The 26,217-nt window shown below is 32.3% G+C and overlaps 1 protein-coding gene across 2 annotated transcripts; it reads left to right on the top strand.

Annotated features, from left to right (window-relative positions):
• The first annotated feature begins 22,572 nt into the window (after window positions 1–22,572).
• LOC110600793 (3-oxoacyl-[acyl-carrier-protein] reductase FabG) lies at window positions 22,573–25,997 on the top strand. 2 transcript variants are annotated; one of them, XM_021737664.2, is made up of 5 exons: window positions 22,573–22,726; window positions 22,842–22,947; window positions 23,208–23,407; window positions 24,415–24,644; window positions 25,611–25,997. In XM_021737664.2, exons 2-5 carry the CDS (start codon window positions 22,856–22,858, stop codon window positions 25,887–25,889), a joined length of 801 nt encoding a protein of 266 aa, XP_021593356.1. In that variant the 5' UTR covers window positions 22,573–22,726; window positions 22,842–22,855; the 3' UTR covers window positions 25,890–25,997. The 2 variants fall into 2 exon arrangements, with proteins under 2 accessions (XP_021593356.1, XP_021593357.1); XM_021737665.2 differs by having other exon boundaries at window positions 22,583–22,730.
• Window positions 25,998–26,217: the final 220 nt, after the last annotated feature.

The following is a 26,217-nucleotide window of genomic DNA, read 5'->3' as shown; positions in this document are numbered from 1 at the left end:
AGAAACAAGTAAAACAACTTTAAGAACTAAAAGAGGATGAAGATTAACTGAACCAACTGCCTTAACCTCCGCTTTATAACTATTTGGCAAAGAAACAAATGATTTATGATCTGGCTTGGATTCAGTAAACAATGAAGGATCATATATAATGTGATCAGTAGCTCCAATATCCAATATCTAGTTAATATCATGTTTAATCCATGCATACAACAGATTTAGTGAGTGTAACTGTAATGTTGATGTGTGATTCTGTGATAACTGCAAGAATGGAAGACGACTGTTGTGCATTGAGCAGATTCATAAATTTTTGCATTTGTTCCTTTTAGAGATTCAACTGAGAAGAGGTTTCATTAGATGCAACAATGTCATAGACTTGTAAAATGAATTTAGATTTCAAAAAATTTTGTGGTTATTGAAAATTTTATAATCGTTGAAAATTTTATTTATAAGACTTTTTTTACTATTGCAGGTTTGATATTTAAATATAATATTAAATTTGACCGTTATAATTTTATTATATTATCTCAAGATTTTTATAACAGTTTACAACGTCAATTTTTTTCACTATAAAGAACTTGTATTTTCATAAAGAAAGATACTTTTATTTTCTACTCTATTTCTTTTCTTTTTTATACTTTTTGCTGGATTATAAATTAGAAATAAAATTTTATTATCCTAATACTTAAAATTAAATTTCATAAAAATCTATTTAATCATGGAGGATTGCAAAATAAATCTTTAAGAACAGTTTCCAACACGACATATGTTTTATTATTCTATCATATTTTTCAAACAAAAAAGTATAATTATATAAAAAGTATTTTAGATAAATCATTATAATTTTTTTAAGAATAAAACTATTTTTTAATTTCTTTGATTTGAATGAATAAATTTTAAATGATAGATATTATGGAATAGAAATAGTATCAAAAGACACTAAAATCAGTTGCTTGGCCGCTAAAAAACAAAACAAGAGCTCAAAAAAATTGGAAAAAGGATCTTCAAAGATCGAAACCTCCAAAATCCAAAATGCACCCAATATGGTTGGGAGTTACTATATATGATCACGAAGCTAGAGCTTGTGTAAGCTCTTGGGGAGGCTCATCATTGTCGCTCTCTAGTTGCTAAGGAGATTTGTAAACACTCTTAACCTCTTGAGTCACCCGTGTTATTGATTTTCAAACCCTAATCACCTCCGCTGCTAAGTAGAGAGAAAGAAAGAAAAAAAATTTGGCTTCCCTTTCCATATCCACAAGCTTTAAGTAAAAGTTCCATTTGATATGGTTTAATAAGGGCAGAAAAGGACTTAACTGTGTTGGATTGAGATGTTAGAAATACTGATTCCTCATATTGTTCTTCTTCTTGTCGGCTTGCTTGTTCTCTTTGTGGTTCCTGAGGAGACAAAATCATTAAAAATTGTATTTTTACAAGTTTTCTTTGTTCTCACAACTGGCCCTACGCCAACCCCAAAACCTCTGCTTATAAAGAGCAGCCATTGTCACCCTCTTTCAAAATATCATCTCCTCGACTTGAAACCTTTACTCTCTGCTTGAGTTCTGACTCCTCTCTTGCAGATTTTTCATAACCATTATTGTCTCTCTCTTCCACCATTATTGATACATAAAGGAAATGGCATCAAGCTCAATGTCCGCTTATGGGTCTGATGATTCCTGGACTGAGCAGCAGAACAAAGACTTCGAGGCGGCTTTAGCTGTGTATTTGGGCCAATATCGCTAGGGCAGTTGGTGGCAAAACTGCTGAAGAGGCGAGAAGACACTAAGAGCGTCTTGAGGAGGATATCAGGAAAATTGAGTCTGGCCAAGTTCGCACCTCTAACTAGTTGGCCAATGAAGGCCCTATCGTACATAACTTGGATGCATATGAACCAAATGAGAGGTATCTAGTTTATTAAATATTTGCTGTTGCCATGCCATAGCTTCCAGTTTTTGCTTTTTTAATGGATTCTCTTCTTTATAGTTGTTACCCTTTTCCTTGTTCTTGCTTTCAAACTTCTTGAAAAGCAAGCAGGATTTTTAGTTTTTTGGATTATTTTTCAATACCCAAAACCCATTTTTAGATTTTGAAGATCTAGAAAGCCGAAACTGAGCGTTTAATCTAAATAGGTGGGGTGGGATTCTGAGAAGGGAGGCTTTATATAAATAATTATTTTGACTCTTAATCTTAATTATATGATTGGACTGAATTTTATTTTATTTTTTTTATAAAAGAGAATTATAAACGTGTACAGATAAAAATATATATATATATTGAAGCTAGAGCTTTCTCAAATTTAAATTAATTGTGACAATGCAGGAGGAAATTTATGCTTAAAATTTGCTTCATTTGCTGCTTTTAGTACTAAAATAATTTAATCTTATTAATTAGTAATTGTGGGAAATTTAGAAAAAAGGGTTTCAGTTGGATTTTTGTTTTTGTTATATTATAAATAAATAGTAAATTATTGAACTATTTAATTTAAAGAGTTTTTGATATTTTTGAAAGAGAGATTATAATAAAAGAAAAAATGATTTGCAATCTTGGGATAAAAAGTTGAGAATTTTGCGGTTTAGGTTTCGGTTGGTTGAACAACTTCCTCGTAATGTACGAGATGAGATGCATGTGCATCAAGGAAAGCAGAACTCACAGACTCCGAACAGTAATCTTTACAGATCATTAAAAAGCAAACTGAGGTACAGAAAGACCCAACTCTTTTCAAGCCGAACGTTGCATCAAGGTAGGAGAAGCATTGACAGAAAAACTTAGAAAAAAGCATGCAACCATAGAGCGAAGGGGGAAGAAGATGAACCGCCACAACAAGAACGATAACCAAGCGATCATCTCCTTCTAGAGGTCAGAAAAGATTTCAAGCTCAGATCTGAAGGTACCGGTTGAGATGGTAGTGATGCGTTATCTGAGGCTCTTTCTCTAACCACCGCCGTGCCGCCTTTCACCAGAAAGAGAGAGACAAGTGTAGAACGAGATCGACTAGTATAAAACACACATGCAAAGAGCATATCGAAAATCGCAGCCAAAGATACCCTCCATTAAAGCATCGCCACAATAGCCAACAAAACACCTAAAAAATATGCATACTCTACCCGGCGGGGAGAGGGCACAGCCCACGTCTGGGCGTGAAAGGAGGTCTCCCTCCACCCCGAGGGACAAAGAAAGACCTCCAACTAAGGCAGAAGAACCGGCGAGCTCCCGGACGGAATGAGGCTGAACCTCAAAGAGAAAAAAGAACCTCTCTCGTGGAGAGAGAGGGGTCTTTTTTTTTCTTTCTTTCTTTTTACTTTAGTTGTTTGCCAAAGAAAAATCAACTAGGGTTTTCTATTGAAAAGAAAAAATCAAAGCTTTTGATTTCTTACTGATTTTAGATTTGAACAAAATCAAACGTTCTGCTAATTTTCAAATTAGACTGCTAATTAATATTCTCTACCAGAGACATGATTTTCAAGAAAAACATACAGGAAAGGGCTTAAGGAGAAAGATTTTGGAACTTCGGTACTATTTAACACATTAAGTAAGTAATTAATTAACTAATTTCCTTTTTAATAAAATTATTTATGCTTACCAAAAAAGTAAATAAATACTTAAATTAAATTACCTGAGTTTTAATAATTAAGCATCAGCTTGGCTTCTACCGGAGTTGTAATTAGGAAAAGGAACACGACCGGACTCTATGTGCTCAACATCTTTAATAAGGAGTTGATAGTGTGTCTTGACTTCTTCAGCTGATCTCCCACCAACAGCTTTGGCTATATTTTGCCAGCGATCTGTTGTTTCCTTATCATACAGGGCTAGAGCAATCTCAAACAGTTTGTTTTCCCTCGGAGACCAAGAGGAGGAGCTAGGGTTTCTTGAAGCTTGATAGCTTGATGAAGACATTTCTAATCTGATCAAACCAGAGGAGGCTTTAGTTGAAGAGTACTGGTTTTTGCTTGGGGTGGTTGGTGATAAATAGTAGAGAAGAATGGTAGGTAGGAGCCGAAAGATGAAGAAGAGCAAAAGTAGAGACACATGGCCTATGAAGAGAATCACTTTCAAAAGAAGGATTCCAACATTTATTTATTTATTTTATACATATGCTTTCATTTTTATTATATTTTTTTTTGAAATAGGAGTTGGGAGAGTCGAACCTTAGACCTTTCAAGACTACAGGATGCACTTTCCACCAGGCTAAGTCTTGGAGTGCATATGCTTTCATTTTTATTGTATATGTAATTTTTTTTTCAATTTTATTGATCTAAGAGTTTTTTTAATAATCACATATCGATAATAAGAATACATGTATAACTCTTAAATATATAGAACTAAAAAACTTTATCAAAATTATCGTGATTTTAATAATGGTTCAGTCTTAAACCAGTCTTATCTCTTAACCATATTGGTATATTTTTATTTCTGAAAAAATAAATATAAGCATAGATATGAACCAATATGTGTATATATTATAACATAAGTTTTTAGTTGAAATCTGTTTCGAAACATATCTCATAATATAAACTAATCTTTTGAGATCTCGCATCGATCATAAAGTGTAACATGTAAAATTAGAAGTTTTTCTATAATTTTAATAACGATCAATTCAAATTTTAAATTTCGGAGAGATATCTATTAAATAACAAGTTTTCTAATTAAGGTTGTGCACAATCTTGTTTCTTTACACCTACTACTAGTTAGTGCCTTGTAAATAATAATCATAATTCATGAGAGTTTGGTATTTCATCAATTTAGGTTTTTACTAGCTTAGGATTTTGATGGTCAAAAAGGAAAAAAAAAAAACCTTAGATTGTTCAGTAACCAAATATAATTAATGGGTTTAATTTATCTCGAAATGTTATAATGAGTCCAAGGTAAAGTGAATGATTTCTTTGACATAGTTTCATGCATTTATCCCAATATGACAAAAAGGTAAAATAACTTTAGAAGAAAGAAACAAAAGCATTGGAAAAAAATAGGAGAAAGAGAGAGAGAGATAGCTCAGTCAATTTCACTCTTTGGACACGTCTGCAACTTTTAACCTTTTGCCTCATTGCTTAAGCAATGATGACGATTATTAACCGAATACGTGTTGTAAAATACTGTTCTTAAAATAATTTTATTAAAAGTAATTTCTGTTAAAATAAAATAAAATGAAATTAAATATGGACCTGGGTGTAAGTGGTCCAATTGGCAGGCCACGATTTGTTTTATTTAGGCTGGGCCATGAAGCAAACTATGAAATTTGCACGTTAGACTATTAGTCTTGACATTCTGTTATTTGATATTATTACAATTCTAAATTAATTTTCTTTGAATATGGTTATAATAAAATATTCTTTTTATCCTATAATTTTTATTTTTTTATTTATTATTTTAAAATTATAGTCAATTTTTTTAGACTATAATAATATATAAATTGTTATACTTTTGTTTTATTTTATTTTTAAGCAATTTATCGTAATATTTTTTAATATTTAATAAAATTAATATATTTAAAATAAATATAATTAAAAAATTATATTTATTAATATATATAAAAAATAAAATAAATAAAAATTATGGGCGCAAGAAAAAATAAAATTTATTTGAGCTGGAAAAGAAGTTGGATCTCAATGAACATAAATAGATTGGTACCTACTTTACCTAAATTTATTTTAATTTTTAAATAAGTTAAGAAATTTATTAAAAAAATAATAAAAAAAGTTAGTGTAATGATAGCAGTTCACGAGGAAGCCACATTTTTTATGCTTATATGTCCATTTTCTCTTTTTTATTACTTTTCATTTGATTCACGTTTAAATTCGTAGGATATTTTATATTTTTACAAATAATTTTGAAACTGACCTGTTAACTGATTCAATTAATAAAAAATTGTGACTCAAAAATTAAATAATTAAATATTATTTTTTGAAAAAATATTAATATTTTAACTTGAAAACTATTTGTATCCGTAAATTTACTTGCATTTGATTGATAACGACTTTTCTTAAATCAACCGAAAACAAATGTGAACATGTGTAACATGTTTCCATGATATTTCTTTTTTCTTTTTCTTTTTCTTTTTCTTTTTATTAAAAAGATTTGGGTACAAGAGAATTAATTACAGACTATTCCGTTTGTTAGATCACTGCAACTTAAAAATAAAAGATCTCTATTACTCTTTTAGAATCTTAGTGCTTCGTTTAATTCGAAAGAAAAGATAAAGAGTTTAACCTTTTAGACTTGACAAAAAGAAACTGTTCCGGACTGATGGTGCTATTTCTGAAATGAACACCCTCAATGGTATCCACACGAACATTTTCGTCTGGAGTGCTAGCTCTATGAACGGATGGATTAACTATATGCTCCTAATCTGCAACCCAAAAAAATGATTACAGGAAAAAAAAAAACTTTTTCCGCAATTCAAAGAAGGTATTTTATATTCACTCGTTTTTTTCAGTCTTTTCATTTTTTCACACTTTTTTCGTAAAAGAGTTGTATTCAACCCAACCATCATAGTATTGCAGATACTAATATATCTATACGATAAGTCCTTTTTAAAAGAAAATGAAAAGATTTTTTATCTGTAATAGTTATAGATAGGCTGCAGATCTTTTAAATATTATTATCTCATAATAATAATAAATAATAAATAATAATAATAATAACATCTTTATTAATATTATTATTAATTAACTAATGGGCTCTTAGCCTATTAATATGACATAATACATCAATGACGTTCTTTTGTGGGTAACTCAATAAATTTACATTAATTGACAATAGTCACAGTCCAACAAGATCCATAAATCATAAGTGGCCTCTAGCAAGATGTTATAACTACCCAATTAATATGAGAATCGATAATCCGATAAAACCTAATAAACAGAACATGTATCAATCCCTTTGTCACACGATATCTAGTTTGAACATAAATCATAGTCAATGTTCAAACTTATGATTTCTCGATCTTTAAGTAGATTGATAAAACCAAATGCTATTGATCACATTATCAATTCATTTGAGCATAACCATGCATTTCTCAGTCTCACTTATCGAAAAGCCCAGAAGATATCTCTCTCAAAGAGAAACAAATTCTATCTTGATTGTTCAATATCCTCTACATAATTTCTATTATGTTTAATCATAACCTTTATGATTATCCGATTAAAAATAATATTTGGTTATGTCAAAACATAACAGTTTTTATGTTGAAAACTACGACAATCTTAAGTCAAAGGATTAAAATATAACTATAGATTCACTTATGACAATAACTCATGTAGTGATCTCAATGTGGGTCCATCCAATACTTTGTTCTCTAAAAAATATCTATGATTATTGATTTATATCAATATACATATAATCATCTCATGATTATCAATCAATAATCATACTATTCATATTTTATTATTATCATCATAATAATAAGTAACCAGAAATGTTAATCATTATTATGTAATATGCAAACAAATAATAATGATAATGAAATCTCTTTTATTAATAAACACAATAACATACAAAAAAGTCAAAGATAATGGTATAGGCACTACAAAAAAACTGTGAAATTGCGACCAAAATTAGCGACCAAAAAATTTGGTCGCTATATAGCTACCAATCAGCGACCATTCTGCGACTGAATGAATGAAATAATATTTTTATTTAACAAAATGCTTAACGACCAATTTTTGGTCGTTAATTGGTCGCTATTTAGCGACCAAATATAAAATGGTCGCTAATTTAGCGGGAATTAATGGCGCGAGTTATTAGCGACCATTTTTGCGACGAAATTGCGACAACTTTTTGGGCGGGGATATTTAGCGACCATATTTAGCGACTAAAATAATTAGTCGCTAAACAGCGACCAATCAGCGACCATTTTATTTTTAAAATTTTAATTTAATTTTTAATTAAATTTTATTTTATTTAAAATTTTAAATTAAGTAATTTCAATTCGGTATATAAAACGACGTCGTTTTGACAATTTAAGGGATGCTCTAATCTAGGGATGTAAACGGGTAGGGTACCCGTGAAAATTAAACTACCCGAATCCGAACCCGATTTATATTAGTAATATCCGAACCCGTTCCGAACCCGATTAAAAATTAATTTAAACTATCCGAATCCGTTCAAAACCCGATTATTATTATCCGAATAAAACCCGAACCCGTTTAATCTTATATATTTTAATTAATAATTTATATAAAAAATATTTTTCATTAATAATTTTCATATAAAAAATATAATATTTCTAAAGAATATTTAAATTTAAATTTTTAAATAAAAATATATAAAAAAAAATTTATAAATATTATTATAAAATATATTTTTTTATATTAGATTAATTATTTATATAAACGGATTCGGGTAGTGGGTACTCTGTACATAAAATCCGAATATGATTCGAACCTGCAACAGGTATTATTTTTAAAATCCGAATCCGTCCGAAACCCGAATATAACTACCCAAATACGTCCTATTAGGGTTCGGTCGGATCGGATACCCGAGAATACCTGATCCGTTTACATCCCTACTCTAACCTAATTCCTAATACTAATCTCTAATCCCTAATATCTAATTAATCCCTAATCCCTAATAAAATTAACCCTAATTCCTAATCCCTAATTTGTAATCTCTAACCCTAATTCCTAATTAATCCCTAATTCATAATAAAATTAACCCTAATCTCTAATTTCTAATCCCGAATCCCTGATCCCTAATTCATAATCCCTAACCCTAATCCCTAATTTTAATCTCTAAAATAGCGATCAATCACCGACCATATGATTTTTAAAATTTTAATTTAATTTTTAAATAAATTTTATTTTATTTAAAATTTTAAATTAAGTATTTTCAATTCGGTATATAAAACGACGTGGTTTTGACAATTTAAGGGATGCTCTAACCTAGGGATGTAAACGGGTAGGGTACCCGTGAAAATTAAACTACCCGAACCCGAACCTGATTTATATTAATAATATCTGAACCTGTTTCGAACCCGATTAAAAATTAATTTAAACTATCCGAATTCGTCCCAAACCCGATTATTATTATCCAAATAAAACCCGAACCTGTTTAATCTTATATATTTTAATTAATAATTTATATAAAAAATATTTTTCATTAATAATTTTCATTTAAAAAATATAATATTTCTAAAGAATATTTAAATTTAAATTTTTAAATAAAAATATATAAAAAAAATTTATAAATATTATTATAAAATATATTTTTTATATTAGATTAATTATTTATATAAATGGATTCGGGTAGTGGGTATCCTGTATATAAAACCCGAATCCGATCCGAACCCGCAACGGGTATTATTTTTAGAACCCAAACCCAATTATAACTACCCAAATCCGTCCTATTAGGGTTCGGTCGGATCGGATACCCGAAAATACCCGATCCGTTTACATAGCTACTCTAACCTAATTCCTAAACCAAATTATCCGAATAGTAACCCATTCCCGATTGCTCTTTTCCCTTCCCTCCTCTGCCTTGCCTAAATCCCTAAACCAAAGTCTAAACCTAATCAATTCTTCATTTTTATTCAATATCAATCCCTTGTTTTCCTCCCCTTCTCTTTACCGAATCTGCTTTTCCCTGTCCCGACCTACCTGCCGTCGGCCATCTGCTCTCCCCATCGGCTGCCATCTTGCATCGCGAACGGTATTAACGACACCCTACTGCCACCTTGTGTCGATTTTCTACTGCTCTAATCTACCCATTGGTTTCCTCTGCTGTGTGGCTGAGTCTTTGAGGTATTTTACCTTGAATCTGTTAATTAGTTTTGTTTTAAGTTGAAGCAGTTTGTTACCTTTTTTTATTGTGAATATATATTTTTTTGTGCTTGCAGTGCAGGTGCATCAGTATTTTTTAACTTTAATCATTAATCTCCACTCCTGGTGAGCCTTTGAGATATGTTGGGTTTATATATTGTTAGTGAGATATCCTTTAAGTTATGCAAACTCACAGTCCTTTCCCTAATATGAACCCAAATCCTGCTAGAGAAAAAACCACTATAATTAATTCTCTGTGCCTCCCCCGATTTTATGCATGTTGTCCACTCCAGTTGTTTTGTTTTTCCTTTGCAGTTTCTTTTGTTCAGTGTTTCTTTTTGCTTGTAGGTAGAATTGAAATTTTTGAGAATGCTAAGAACGGTCCCCGAAATTTCCTTACAGTGTATCCCAACTATTTTGGGATTAAAACTAATTTAGATTTGAATTGAACAGTTAAGCTATATATATATATATATATATATATATATATACATATATATATATATATGTGTTGGCTTTGTGATTAAAATATCTATATTGGATTTGCTGCCTTACAGTTGTGTGATTGATTTTCTGTACAGGTAAATCACACAACTGTAAGGAATTTAATCACAGTTGCTGCCTTACAGCTGTGTGATTAACAACTGTACAGGTGTTAACTTAAAAATTTTTCATTTTAAAGGAAGTTGAATTCTTGCGTGATTTTCCAAGGATCATGCCAAACAAAGGGTTTGAGTCGTTTCTTGTTTGATTGTTATCTATTGCGTATGAATAATCATGTCAAGCATTAAGCACTTACTGCTAGAGCTTTCAATTGTTTATATTATTTAATCTTCCCATGGTTGCTTAGTTTTTTGCTTTTTCTATTTGTGAGAACTGTTTTCAGTAGACAATGTTGTGTTACTTTGAGCCTTATATTGTCATAGAAAAATATTGAGTTGGCAATGGATTCAGTATGCCAAGATAAATCTAATTGATCATAATGCTTTCTTACAGCTCCTGGCAGTACTAATACCTATTGTCGGTGTGGGAGCTTTCCTCTGGTGGGCAGGGCGGGATATGCTTCAAGGCACAGTGAGGCTTCTTCAACATTTTTAGTCACATTTATTTCTTTCTTCTTAAATATTGTTGTGTGAAATCTTGCTGGCTTTGTGTACATGTATGTGTTCATATATGTATGCTGTGCACCAACCTCTTTTGCTGCTTCTTTCATAACTGATTGTTTTATGCTTTTTGGTCTACATGCAGTGCCCGAATTGTGGAAATGATTTTCAGATTTTCAAGTAAGGGCCACAGAGGTTCTAATTGAATTTATAGAAGCCTTTATGTGATAGTTTTTTGTTGAAAGTCATTCACCTTGGTCCTTGGACCATAATGTTAACTTTTGCAGATCGACTCTGAATGATGAACTGCAGCTCTGCCCCTTTTGCAGTCAACCATTCTTAGGTGAAAGCCATGTCCTGCATCGCCTGATACTATTTTTCATTCTTTTGGCATTTTGTCTATGTATTCCTAGTTTTCTGTTGACCTATAAGTACAGTCTGGTTTCATGGCAGCAAATTGAATCTTCTATATCTTTAAATATATCCTTCATTGAATGGTAGAAATTTTCAGCTATCCATGACATTTTCCACTCTTTTTGTCTTGTGATATTACCTTGGATCAATAGTGGAAGATGAGTTCGTGAGGGATTCTGTCAAATTCTCCAATAGTTCAACAACATTTGGACAAGCATTTCGTGACTTCTCTGCTTGCTCCAAGAAAGGTTCATCCTACAATATATATATTTTTTCTTTTTTTCCTTCATTTACATGAATTGAATTAGTTTTTGTTAGTTCATGTGATTATTATAAAAGGATTCTTCTTCAGTTGTTGACATTGAAGCAGAAATAAAAGATGCAGACTGAGGCCTTAAATGAAAAAGCAGTAGAGGGCCTCATAGACACAATACTATGGTTTGTGCTATAGACTCTTGAACTGCAATTATAGGGTATATTCCAGTTTTAAATAGCTAGAGGTGTAGATCAATTGCGGGTTTCATTTGTTTCTTTTGTGGACTTTGTTTACTTTCTTACTCTTGAAATTGAACAACATTGTTAATTTTTCGTTTGTTTTCCTTTTCTTTTTGTCCTCCATCTCCCAGGTGGTGGCATTTTGAATTTTATTCATCTCCATCCAAGTGAAAGAGCATGTGATGCCGGAGGACCTTCTTGTGATCAACTGGAACAACCCTGAGCGCACAGCTACCATGTCGCAGGAGTAATAGGGAGCCAAATTAAACCGCATTTGTATTGTAAATTTTGGAGATGTACTTCCTACTGTAGCTCAGTAGACGAGCCTGTATATTTTACTGGCATATCTTGAGTTGGGTTTCTTTGAGTTGGACAATTTTCTATGTGCAGATTGTTCCAACCCTGTAACAGAAACCTATATCAAATTCATAGGACTATCACAATATTGTGTTTATCTTTTCTAGTTATTTTTTAAATGCGTTTTCTTATTTGTTGCTTATCATTGTTTCCTTGCCCTTCTTTGGTTTCTGGTTAATCCTATGCTTATTTGTTAATCTGACAGAGGCCACAAAAACAAATTAAATAATAAATATTTTTTTGATTTTATTATTAATTTGCAATGAAATAACGGTCAAATACTTATCCCTGAGGCAATCAAATAACAACGAAATAGCGGTTAAAAAAGCGATCATTTCGCGATTAAAATTTAGCGACCAAAAAAATGGTCGCTGATTGGTTGCTATTTTGTAATACTTAATTTGCATGACATCAAATTAGCGACCAAAAAATGGTCGCTGATTGGTCGCTATTTTATAATATTTAATTTGCCCGGACACCAAATTAGATACCAAAAAATGGTCGCTGATTGGTCGCTATTTTAGCGACCAATTTCCAGATTGTCGCCAAAAATTTAGCGACTGGCCAAACACCGACCATTTCATTTTGGTCGCTAAATGGTCGCTATTTCATAATAGCGACCAAATTCTGCCTTTTAGCGACCAAAATTTTGGTCGCTAAATCACTGTTTTTTTGTAGTGAGGGCAAATACACTAACACTTGGAGTTAAGCCAAGCTTTTATGCCAACAGAGGTAAGTTTAAAGCTGAAGCATACTGAAGAAGATTTATTAGCAAATCGAAGCACATATATGCAACTAATTGCGAAGCTTATGTATGTAGCTCTAACTAAACCTGGCATTGCCTATAGTGTGCATGAATTATCTCAGTTCATGGACAAGCTAGCTCAAATTCATTTGGATGCAGCCTTCAAAGTGCTTAGATATTTGAAGAATGCACCTGACCAAGGTCTATTTTTATCTACAAAATTCAAATTAAAACTTGTGGCTTTCTCGAATAGTGACTGGGCAGGTTGCCAAGAGACAAGAAGGTATGTGACTGTTTTCTATATATTGCTTAGCGAATCCCTTATCGGTTGAAAATCTAAGAAGTAACCTACAGTATTAAGGAGCTCTACAGAGGCACAATATAGGGCAATGGCTGATACAATTGTAGAGGTGTTATGGCTAGAATCTCTTCTAATATATTTGAATGTCAAAGTGCCACAGCCTGTACATTTATTTTATGATAGCATGTCTGTAATACACATCTCAAGTAATCCGGTTATGCATGAAAAAACCAAACACATAGAAATTGATTGCCATTTCACAAGATAGAAAGTCCTAGCAAGTGTAATAAAGCCAATGCATTTGAGAACTAAGTAGTATATTGGAGATTTGTTCACTAAAGCCCTACTGTAATACCAGGCTAGACTCCAGTATCGGAATTCCTACCGTCCGGTGGGATCTCGGATGTCGGAGACCTTTAGAGGGGTAAAATTATGTTTTCGTAAAATGTTTTAATGTGTTTTATGATTTTAAGTAAGAAAGAAATTGAAATTTGAATGAAAAAGACCATGGAGGCATTTCTAGGTTCGGCCGCCGAACCTCAAGTTCGGCCGCTGAACATGGGATAGTTTAGGGGGGCAAGTTAGGCTTTCGAAAGTGGCTCAGGTTTGGCCGCCGAACCCCATGTTCAGCCGCCGAACTTGCATGAGTTTTGGAGGCACTTTAGGCTGCCGAATGGTGGTCTGGCCAGCCCCTATATAAGGGTTCCATGGTCGAAACGGGCGAGTTTTCTCCCCATTTTCGGCCAACGGTGAGTCCATGCTCTCCCATGGTCATTTTTGACGATTTTCCTCCAATCTTTCAAGTTTTAACAAGTGTTTGCTTGGTTTTTGAAGATTTGTGAGCTTTGAGCAAGTTTTAGAGCTTGGAGACCCAAGGAGCTAGATCTCCCCCATCTTCGAGTTAGATCGCCTCTCCTCTCGTTCTCCAAGAGGTAAGAGTAGATCCTTAGCTCATTTTATGTTTTAAACGAGTTTTATGAAAGTTTGTGGGGTAGAAATGCATGTTTAGGTTATTATTGAGTTTATGGGTTTATGTTAAGTTTTTTAGCATTGTGGATTGTTTGTTTATGCTTGATGTGTTGTAGTTGGGGTTTTGGATAGTTTGAGGCCCCTAGGAGCTTATGTATGTGTGTATGCATGTTTTGGAAGTGTTGGTTTGAGTTGGAATGGTTTGAGAGGCAAATGTGCATTTTGGAGGCTGAGTTCTGCCCTTTGGAAGAACTCAGGTTCGGCAGCCGAAAGGACTTTCGGCCATCGAACCTGCCTGTGGAGGCAAGTCTTTGGCTGCCGAACCCTGCCCCCGAAAGTGGAGTTTCGGCTCTGGAAGGGAGTTTCGGCCGCTGAAGGTGCCGCCGAACATGCATGAGTTTCGTCTCTGGAAGGAACCTTCGGCCGCCAAAAGTGCCGCCGAAGGTGCATGACTTTCGTCTCTGGAGGGACTTTCGGCCGCCGAACCTGCCGCCGAAAGTGCCCTATCCAGCCTTCCTTTGCATATTTTCTATGATTGTTTTAGGGTGCTTTAGGGGATTTTTGGGGAGTATTTTAGAGTCATGTTCTTGTATGTTTGGTCCCTCATTTGAGTCCACTTGTGTAGGTTCGGACCCGAGGAACCGAGGACCCCAGCAGTGAGACAACTGCTTCAGTGTCTTGTCAGAGCTAGCCTAAGGTGAGTAGAATAACTCTTTATGTTTCAAATAAATAAATCAGCTTTGAGCATGTTCATGCATCATGAATGCCATGAGATAAATTAGGTTGTTTGCATTAGAATTCACGAATATGTTGCATTGCATAATTTGATGATGATGTGGATGGGTATTGGATGATCCTTTAGTCCTCGTATGATATGATGTGGTATGATATGGTATGGTATGGAAGTCCAGGTCGAGGCCCATTCTACGCCCCTGGCACTATGTTAAGAGAAAGACCAGGTCGAGGCCCATTCTACGCCCCTGGCATTATTGGAATGTTATGTTATGTTATGTTATGTTAAGAGAAAGACCAGGTCGAGGCCCATTCTACACCCCTGGCACTATTGGATATGTAGAGGACTATTTGTGACAAAACCATCCTTGATGTGATTTGTTTGTGATGTGATGCATTCCATGATAGCATGTGTTTTAAATGTTTTATTATTCTGCTCACTGGGCTCTAGTAGCTCACCCCATTTCCCTAATTCCCTAGGTTTGCAGGTAAGGGATAGGCCAGGAGGTCAAAAAGAGTAAAGTTATGTTTTATGTAATAGTTAGCTGTGGACATGAGCATGATGTAATGTATAGTAATGTAATGTAATGATGTCTATTGAGGTTTATAGTTGTGCTTTACCCTAGTATGTTGTTAATCCCCTTTTGAGTACATGATCTTTTAAAGAAATGAGTTAATGATATTTATGTAAACCAAACTTATCATACGTTATGTTACCCCATTGGAGTATTGATGAGGACTCCAGTGTGGGGTTGATGTTTATGCTTATGAGTTGTGCATGCTTATAAGTTGTGCATGCACAGGTTGAGTTTGGTAAATGAATGAGAAAGTTCAAAATTTTTATGTATATGTTGATCATGTATGGGATTTAACAGGTATACAGGATGTATGTTAGGCTTGCTACGGGTCCCGGCGGCCTTAAGCCGATCTGGATCCTAGCGCCGGTAGCGGTCCGATTTCCGGGTCGTTACACCTACAGCCTGCACAATTTAAGTTTTTGTTAAGTAAGTTGAACAATTTAAGTTTTTGTTAAGTAAGTTGAACATTAAGAATATTTATATTCAACTTGAGGAGAAGTACCAACCTAAACTTGTAGAAAGTTAGTTTTGCATATGGTTATTGTAACTTAGTTAAAATTAGTTGAGTAAGATGTGACAGCTCATCAACAGGTGGATAGTAGCTTGTCTATAAGGACATTATCTCATTCACCACAATAGATAACTTTTGCCTCACATTTCTACCCATGTGCTGCTTGTAACACCATTTTAAAGAAAATAACTTCATTTTTTGAAAAGAGGAAATAATTTTCTAAATTTTGAAAATTTTATTAACACCATTTTAATGAAAATAACTTAAATAATATTCTAAATTTTAAAAATTTTATTAATACCTTTATATGTAAATTTGTTAATAAATTTTATTTTTTAAATTAAAATTAAGTAATGAGAAATAAATTATTTCATTGAAAAATATAAAATATTTTCTAATGCAAGTTATTTTACATATATAAACAAAGGCTAAATTGAAAAAATATTTCTTTTACTATAAAGGTTTGGGTGTAAGAGGTTTCAGTTTTAACTCATAATTTTTTTTTATTTCTTTTATAATTTTGGCAAAAATTTTTTTTTAAAAAAAAAACCTAGCCTAATTTAAAGACCTAATTTAACTTTTAATTAGTTTTATTCGATCTGATTTTAAAAAAAAGAAACCTAAATTCATGCATGTGAAACAAATATAAGCAAAATTGCAAAACTATTTCTTCTAAAATTGCAAGAACGATATTTAATCAATTCCTCAGTTCTTAAAAAATAACAATTAATCAACAATTCAAAGTAAATAATTCATTCTGCAGTAAAAAACAACAATTAAAATATTGCAAGATAATTCCTTCCAAAGTAAATTATTGAAAATGGGAAGGATGCTTGTATTTTTAACAATTGAGATCAAGGAAATAAAGAGAGATTGATAGAGAATAAGATGTCTAGAATTTGTCTTAGGACTATGAGGATTGAGTTTATTGAAACCTCGGACAATAGAGAAATTTTACAATATAATACAACGATTTAATTATAGCAATTAATTATGATAGTATTTTGATAATTTTACGTAGATTTCACATAAATCAATGGTCAGATTTTAATTATTGTTTATATAATGATTATAAATCTAATTTTAAATTATATAGCAATATCCTTGTAAAAAAAAATCATAGCTAACATACTCCATGTATATGTTTAGTTAGTTTAGAATAGTGGAGGAACATTAGTTAATTCAATTATATCGGAAGAACTGATCTAATTGAATCGAATTAAAAATTGAATTTTTTTAAATTTAAATCAAAATCAAATTAAAATTTTCAATTATATTGAATTTAATTATTCAATTCTAGTGGGATAGTGTTTTGAGCTAATAAATTTATATTTGATATTTTACTAAAGAAAAAAATAAAACTAATGGATGATACACTCGTATATCACAATGTTATGAGATATGACCTAAAGATTAGGTAAGGATCATACCTTTATTACTATGAAAATGAAAAATTTAAAGAGGCATACGACTACATTCGGTATTTAAATCATAGTATATTATGTTATGTTAAGTGAGTAAAGTCTCGTAAAGGTCGGACATATTGAAATTAGAGAGATTATTGGTGATAAGTTTAGCTTGTATGAAATATTTGTGTCGAGAAAAACACTCTATGAATATATAAATATAAATATATATATATTTCTAATCACTAAGCTTTATTTATAACTAACTATTTTTCTTAAACTCCCAGTTTATGGTAGCAAAACCATGTGTAGGAGATGTTAGAATCAAGTATTATGTTATGATGTAATAAATAATAAATGGACATGTAGTAATTTTGATAGTCAAATTTTTGTGCTTTACATTTATGTTATGTTGAAGATCCTTTCTTCCATTATCTCTTTAATAATGTTATCTATACACCCAAATACTTGTAATTTTAGTATATACATTAGAATTTTTAAGTCAAATTTATTAGAAAAGTGGGTGTATAGACGGACTTTGAAGGGTAAAATAAAATACTTTCTTTCATGATTTAATTTATATGGTTATGACAATATTCTTCTATAATACAATAAAGACAAAAAAATCAAATACAACAATTCTATAATTTTTAAGAAAAATTTGAATCGGAGAAGTAATTAAGTACGAAACAAATAATATATAGAATTTGGAGACAATAATTTATAACTTTTGGTGGTACCTATTCAAATAAATATGTTTGACTAACTGTCAGCAATTATGAACTTTAATTTATTTTAAAATTAAATATAAACAAATTAATTTATTAGAAAATAATCTCCGTCTAAATCTTGTAATAATTGTCAAATGCCAAATCTTTTTATTTATACTACTTTCATCTCATAATTTTTGTTCAGTTTTTTTTTTATTATCTTAAAATTATTGTTCACTGTTCTTTTTTAAATTATAATAATATATAAATTGACTATTATAACCCTATTTAATTTTATCTTATTTCCAAAAAAATTTCTCAACATATCTCTTAATATTTAATAAAATTTAATATATTTAAGATGTGTATAATTAGAAAGTTAATAAAAAAAATTATATTTCTTAATATATGTGAAAAAGTAAAGTAAACAAAAATTATGGGACAAAATAAGTAATATTATTTAATCAATTTTGACTTTCCTCTAAATCTCTTTATATGCAAAAGAAAATATTGTAATAGGCCGGTTCAAACTGATCCAAATAACTTTTGAATCCACTTTTTATTTAGTCCAAAATAGTTAATCCAAATTATTAGTAATTTTTGTTAACTATTTATAAACCCATCAATTTTCCTATAAATAATCGATGTCGGACACTACAAAGATATGTTAGTAATCATCACAATTGAGTTTCTGTAAAGAAAGTAAGTTGAGTGAGACTTTTTCTTTTTGCCAATAGGTAGATTTCCATTAAAAGATTAGCAAGCCCAAGGCCTGAAAATACAAGAGTTCAACGACAACTTTTGAGGTCTATATATAAGAGACAAAAGGCAACTAAAAGCTCAAATATATGGAATCCTAAAACTCGACCATTTCCAGCACTTGATGAAGATCTAAGAATTGCAAACATTAGTGTTGCTTTCCCCATTCACTCTGATCACCTAAGTTTAAGCATGTTGTTGGTGCTGAAGAAAAATAATTTCTCATTTGAATGGCCTATGTAGGCCATAACAAACTAAACTGAAACTCGAAGGAGAAGAGAATGACCAAAAACTCGGGACAAAACTAAATTACCAGAACGAGAGAGAATTAAAACTGAATAGATAAGTACATACAACCATTAGAGGATTCGCAGTCATCTTTGGGTTGAGCAGGTTCCTATTGATCCATAAAGTAGGCGAAGGCGATGAAAGTGCACTCTAAGCGATCCACTTGCACCTTCTAAGATGAGCCACTGCCTAATCACACTTCACTAAATAGAGAATAAGAAGGGACATAGTGATAAAGTGAGATCTAGCAGCGTGACCAAATGTAGACACCTGGACAAAGACTCAATTCAATGTGTTGATCGTTATCTATGATTGGTTCCGTTAGGTCGCTCCATATTTGATCTTAAGGAAGGGGATTTGTAAAATAGAAGATGGTCAGAGGTCCACCGGGGATGCCCACGGTGGAGACCCTCCAACACTCAAGTTAGGTCAACAATTATCTGAGATTCATTAATATAAAGACAAAATAAATAATAAAGCATTCAAAAGAAATTTTTAGAGGGCCTGTATTTTGAGAGTTCTTCTGTGAATGTACAAGGGAGAGAGAGATTAACTTTCGGAAAATTAGTCTCTCCAAGAGAGAAAGAGAGAGCCAGCCTCTCAGCGAAGGAGAGAGCTCCCTTTTTGGGGTTAGATTAGTGATATATATAATGAAGGGTCATTCTGATGGCAGCCAGCCTCAAGTCCCATCAGATCAGGTGTGGTACCTTTTGGTAGGTGTATCAGGCGGCTCATAATTGTGGAGTAAATTTAGCCTATACTCTGTCTATCATGTACGTTACATTAGACAGTCTTCCTGTACGCGTATTTAAAGCTTTAGAAAGAACTAGAGGGTCGACCATTATATTGGAAGTCGGCATCTTACTCTATTCTCATCATATTATACCCGGCTCATCCGACCTATATAAAGGCAGGTTCCTTCCGGTCATTATGGTCGGCTGTTCTTGTATTTGATTATTTCGTTTGTGGTACAAGCCTTGAAGTGGTCGGCTTAGTCGTTCCGAACATTAGTGAAGTATGAAGAGTGGGAGGTCTAATCTTCATATTCTATTGGTTGGACTTTTTTACTATTCGATTAGACCGGATGGCTTGCCTTATGAAACCTTTCCATATCCAGTGCATACATGTTACGATTTAACGGACTCTATTTTTTTTTATGTATTATCACATAGGAATCCATGTAACCTCAAAACCTATAAGATAAATAGAAAAAAAAAATAGTAAAAAGAATAAAGCACAATAACACAAGGAAGTCGCAGCCAACAAATGTACTTCTCTATTAAGTACCGTTGCCAATCAAACTCAAAAGAATATTTATACCCAACCCAATAAAAAAGTGTATAAGAAAATTATTGAATAATTAATTTACATAAATGTAAGTTTAATACGTCAGTGTATTCGTTTTGCATGTTATTCAATTGAAAAATTGCAAGTTTATTAAATGAGAAGAAGCATTGTTAATGATATGAAGCTTTTCTTTTATATAAATTAAATAGTGAATTTTTCCTTTAAAAGTTTTCTCTCTTTTTGGATAGAGAAGTTTTTTTTTTTCTGTATTTTATTTCTTCATTTTTGAGGCACATGCCTCTTCTTTTTTGAGTCTTGCAGTTGTCTCTGCCCTTTCCGAGTGGAGGTGCCTCCTCCTCCTCATCTACATGTGAGTTGTTTCTTTTTTTTTTTTTTTATGAGATTGTATATAGCTTTTGTTTAGTTGTTTGCAACAAGCCGTGCTTAAATGGAGGAAGTTATTTTAACTTGCTTTGTATTTGTTTTTCTTTGAATTTTTTTTTTGGACATGCAAGTGAAATCTTCCATTATCTATGCATCATGGTGGAAGAGGACTGGTGAGACTAGAGGAGTGGATCCTTAGATAATTTCTCTATCACTTTTTTATCTGGCGATTGACGTTTTGGAGATTTCCTCTTTGGCTCCAGGCATGACTTCTTGATTCTATTGTAGAAGATTGGCCTTCCCTTTCTAAAGTCTCAAGTTCCATCATCCCCTCCCGTACTAACGATATTTGTGCTTCCATCAAAGGGCTCACCTTTCCCTTTGCTCTGAAAAGTTTTCTTAGCCTTTTCTTACTTTGACGTAGAACTTTTCTTCAGTTTTTCGATATGTGTTTTAGACCTTATAACAATTATTGTAAAAAAATTTCAATCTCTATTTATAATTAAATTTTAAAAATAAGAGAACATCACTCTTTTTTAACTATTTGAATCGAGTTTTGAGCCAAATAAATTTAAATTTTTAAGATTTGTAGTTCATTAGAATTTTATTTATATAGGATTTAGAAATTCCGTTATGTTTTTTGATTTTATGGCCTTGAACCTAAATATATAATTCTTAAGCTGTTTAAAGCCTTTTAATAAATATCCTAATGCCTTTGAAAAAAAAACAATAGTAAATTTACGTATTCAACTTATTATTTAATTAAACAATTAAGTGTCGTTTCAATTTATTTAAAAATAATTAAGTTAACTCCTTTGGTTGTTATTGTTTTATTGTATATCCACCATCGTCAACGCGTTAAAAGACAATTTTTTTTTAAAGTTTTGACCTCCATAAAAGAATCAACCGGGTCTTCCTTCATGGTCAAAAGACCCAAGTCCACATCCCAATTCCCAACATCGATGGTTCTCTCTCATCTCGCTCCCCATTAGAAAGAAAAATTCAAAGAGCAGCCACGCCATCACCAAATTTAGACACGTAGCTTACTCTAACTACTAAAAAGACTACAAATTATTTCATATAAATGTTTTATATACAATAACTATAAAATCTTTAAAATTTTTTCATTCCCTCTTTCCTAATATAAATTCATTTTTATTATTTACATTTTAATTATTAAATATATATTAATTACTTAAGCAGTATTAAAAATGTTCAATAATTTTTTTTACTTTTCATCTCTTTTTATAAAATAAATATAAAATATTAATTGAGTGTTAATAATTAAATATTTTATAATATTATTAATTTTATTTAATTATATTATCAACAGTATTACACTAGTAAAACTTCTATCTAATTAAATATTATTTAATATCAATTTTTAAAAATAAAATAATATGTAATAAAAATAATTAAATGAATTTAGATAATTTGAAAACTTTTTAATAGTTTTTATTTTAAAAATGTATTTTTTTATGAGAGAGTAATAAAATAGAGAATGAAAGTTAATGAGAACAATAAATATTTATAATTAGCTAAATTCAAGTAATAAATTATTGATAATAGTTTTATTGTTTTAATAAAATTTAATAGCTTATTTTTTATTTAAAATCCATATAATTAGAAAATTAATAAAAAAAAAAATGAGAATGTGATTTTGCTAACTTTCCTTTTCATGAAACGTTCTATTCAAATTTCTAAGCAAGAGCTTCACATGGTTGTTAGGTATTGGTCGGTCGCTGTAAAGTGTGAACCCCTGTCATTGTAAACACGATTAGCCTATGAACTTCAAACGTAAATACCTGGAATCTATCTTTATAAAAAGAGCTGACAATTTCCTACCTTTTCACTTACTCTGTCCTCCTTCACTCTCATCTTCCATCTTCACATCCTTCGCTGCCCCCTACGCCGTGTTCTTCTTCTGCGTTCTGGGATCCAGTTGGTTTCTTTTCTTTCCTGCTCTTATTAGTTCTGTGAAGTTTAGGCTTTCTTTTCTTTTCTTTTTTTTGTCCCCAATTAATTGCTCTGTTTGTTTTTGGTTTGATTTCTTCAGGGTTGGTTTAGAGAATGGAAAATCCGGTGAAAAGGGTGTTACTTACCTCCAACGGTGACGAGATTTCTGAGAATATTGCTTTCCATTTGGCCAAACAGGGATGCAGGTTTACCTTCTGCCCACTGTATTTAAAGTTTATTTTGTGTGTTTGGCTAACGAGAAAGAGAAAGAAACGGGAAAGAAAAAAAAAACTGATAAAATGAATACTCGTATCTAAAGATTAATTTTCTGGGTTCTTATTTTTCAATGATTGCATGGAACGAAAGGGCTTTAAATCGTATGTTTTTAAGGAATCTTTTCATATAATAATGATATTTATTCTTGAATGTTTGCTATGAGAATCAATTGATTGCAAAATGTTTGTAGGTTGGTCTTGATGGGAAATGAGAACTGCCTCAAAAGTATCGGCGAGAAGATAGCAGGAAGAGTAAAGGGTGTTGCGCCTGTGGAGGTCGTAGCAATGGATATGGAGGAGGAGAGGGAGGGAGCTTTTGATGAGGCAGTGGATAAGGCATGCAGGATTTTGGGGAATTTAGATGCTTTTGTACATTGCTACGCCTATGAAGGTATTATCAATAGCCTTTTTTTCCCCCCTTTGACTGTTAATTCTTTAAAATAAAAGTGAACAAGAGAGAGACAATTAAAAATTCAGGTCATTAATATGATTATTTAATTAGTCCATGGACAATTGACTTGAATTGGATCTTACTAGGTAAAACACTTATGCAGACATTCATCAAAAAAGATAGAAAAATTCCTAATCTTTCTTTATAATTAACGTGTGAAGGGAACAGAAGAATTGGTTGGTTGGGGGAAGGTAAGTCAAAAGCTGGGTACTTGACCTGTATTTTTTAAGAAATTGAAGGGAAAAAGAGGAAATTTTATGGGACGAGATGCAGATTGCAAAATGGAGGGTTATTTTAAAGTTTAATGAAGGTTAAGATTAGTTACGTATAAAAAGGAATAAAGTATAAAATGTTTTCCCACTCTGTTCTCATAGTTATTTAAAATTTCTTATATTTTATTCAATGATGTGGAACCAACTGCAAAGTCCAAACGGGAATAAACACTGCTATCTTTGGATTGCAGTTGCCTTTTTGATGTGTTATTTAACAGTTACACTTTGAATTGGAAAGTAGATGTCAGGTCTTTTTATTGTTGTTTTTTTTTCTAACTTGCTCATTGAAGCGGACCTGCATAGAATTAGTGTAATTAGTGAATTTGGCATCCATCATGGTGAAATTGCAGAATTAGAATGGCCATGCTGCAGGGGATAGTAATGGCATTCACTGTTAAATAAGTTTCTTTGCAGAAAATCATGCCTTGGTGTATTGGGTTTTGTGAAATCATTGACCAAGAATTTCCCTCTTCATATTTTAGGAGCAAACAGTTGTTTTTTTCTTGCAGATTATATGAGGACTATAAATTTTAACAACTAATATTAATCGCATTTTTTATGCCCTTCATATCAAGTTTCCAATTAAATCTTTATCATTATCTTATGTATAGAATGATGCAGTGCAGCACTTGAAAGTAAGAACGCAAATTTATGAATTTTGACCATGTGAAACAGGAAAGATGCAAGGCCCCTTAGAATTAGCTGAAGAAGAATTCAAAAAAACAGTGAAAATAAACTTCATGGCTCCATGGTTTCTACTAAAGGCTGTTGGAAGAAGAATGCGTGACAATAAATTGGGAGGTTCAATTGTCTTTGTGACCTCAATAATTGGTGCTGAGAGAGGAATTTATCCAGGTGCTGCTGCTTATGGTTCTTGTTCAGCTGGAATCCAACAATTAGTTAGAGTAAGTGAATTTGTTCATATTTCTCTGCATTTTCTTTCATGTGCATCCATTTGTGATGATTCTAGGCTGCAAAGACTGGTTAGTCAGTTAGTAAAATAATAATTGATCTATAAAGTTTTCTGCTTTCCATTGAGAAAAAAATATTGATGACTAGTACTTTCTAATATCAAATAGTCACTTTAGGATTGGAAAAATAAGCTTCATATAACCACCTCTAAAAGTAAAAACGAATTCCTTTAGCTGGAACTCAATAATTCCTTTTGAATATGATGAAGATTTTGAATTTAACCTCACCTCTAGGTTTTTGTTGTTGATAAAATAGATAAAGTCTAACTCCACCCTAGAAGTCACCTTGTGGGGGAAGGATTGCTCAAAGCATATGTGAAGCATTTTCCCTTGATATCAACAAATATGGGACTAAACAAACATCCCCCCTCTCCACCCCCCACACCCCCCACACCCCCCCAAAAAAAAAAAAAGAAAAAAGAAAAATAAAAAAACACATGCGCACACACACAACAAAAAAATATAAAATTGGGCATTTGATGCACAAAGTTTACGGTAATGGACATCTGCAGGTAGCCAATATCAAGTTTGGGATTAGGATTGATTGTGCCTGTGTTCATGTTGATGAGATCGAATGCAGCTTAGCACCATCCTAAAGGGCACTTCATGTGGAAGGAGTGTCCAAGTGATATATGAAGCATCTTTCCTAATATTTGCTTTGTGGGAATTGCTTGAGCAAGGGCTGGAGTTTAGTTTTTCTGCTTTTATATCTCTTCCGTTGTTGCCATGAAAAAAGGTTTTAGGAGTTCCCATAAGTGTGTTTCTTTGTACATTGCTCTCTCAAATGGAGATCCTAAGTTCTGGTTATCCTTCTATAGAGACATAATAAAATCTGGTCATAGTCCCTGTTTTTGAGGCTGGAAATTATTAATGCTTCCCATATCTGATTATTGTTTTCAGCATTCAGCTATGGAAATTGGGAAATACAAGATCAGAGTCAATGCAATTGCACGAGGTTTGCACCTGCAAGATGAATATCCCTTGGCAGTGGGGAAGGAGAAAGCAGAGAAGTTGGTCAAAGAGGTAGCACCACTCCAGAGATGGCTTGATGCTAGGAATGATCTAGCATCAACTGTCATCTATTTAATAAGTGACGGCTCACGCTACATGACTGGAACGACTATATTTGTCGATGGAGGGCAGTCTTTGTCAAGGCCTCGTATGCGATCTTTCATTTAATCCTTGTTCACTCATTTATGTTCTCAGTTTTGTAATGACCAAATAAGAGGAATTTATCTTCTGGTCTTTCTGAAGTAATAGGAAAAGCTCTGCATAATCTTGTTCTCATTTTCAACATCCACATGTACCTGAGGCTCTGCAGATGTATGAGAATCAATTCTGAAACTGATTAGCTTCTAAATGTTTTCTTGTGGGCGGAGGTTTATGAAACTGTACAGAAATGGAAAAGGATGGAAACATAACCTACTATTATCAATCAGTCCACAACTCGTTTGACACGAGCATGAATCATGGCTGAAAATTCAATGTTTCTAGAAATCAAAGGCTT

Source organism: Manihot esculenta, chromosome 15 (genome assembly GCF_001659605.2).
Source record: "Manihot esculenta cultivar AM560-2 chromosome 15, M.esculenta_v8, whole genome shotgun sequence".
Lineage (NCBI taxonomy): Eukaryota > Viridiplantae > Streptophyta > Magnoliopsida > Malpighiales > Euphorbiaceae > Manihot > Manihot esculenta.
The sequence above is the reverse complement of the archived record's forward strand: the minus strand, read 5'-3'. Positions and strand labels throughout refer to the sequence as shown.

Excerpts from the sequence above, each read along its gene's own strand:
- LOC110600793 (XM_021737664.2), top strand. The coding sequence starts at position 22,856 with ATGGAAAATCCGGTGAAAAGGGTGTTACTTACCTCCAACGGTGACGAG. Across the intron at positions 22,948-23,207 it reads TTGGCCAAACAGGGATGCAG|GTTGGTCTTGATGGGAAATG; the intron begins GTTTACCTTCTG and ends AAATGTTTGTAG. Across the intron at positions 23,408-24,414 it reads ACATTGCTACGCCTATGAAG|GAAAGATGCAAGGCCCCTTA; the intron begins GTATTATCAATA and ends CATGTGAAACAG.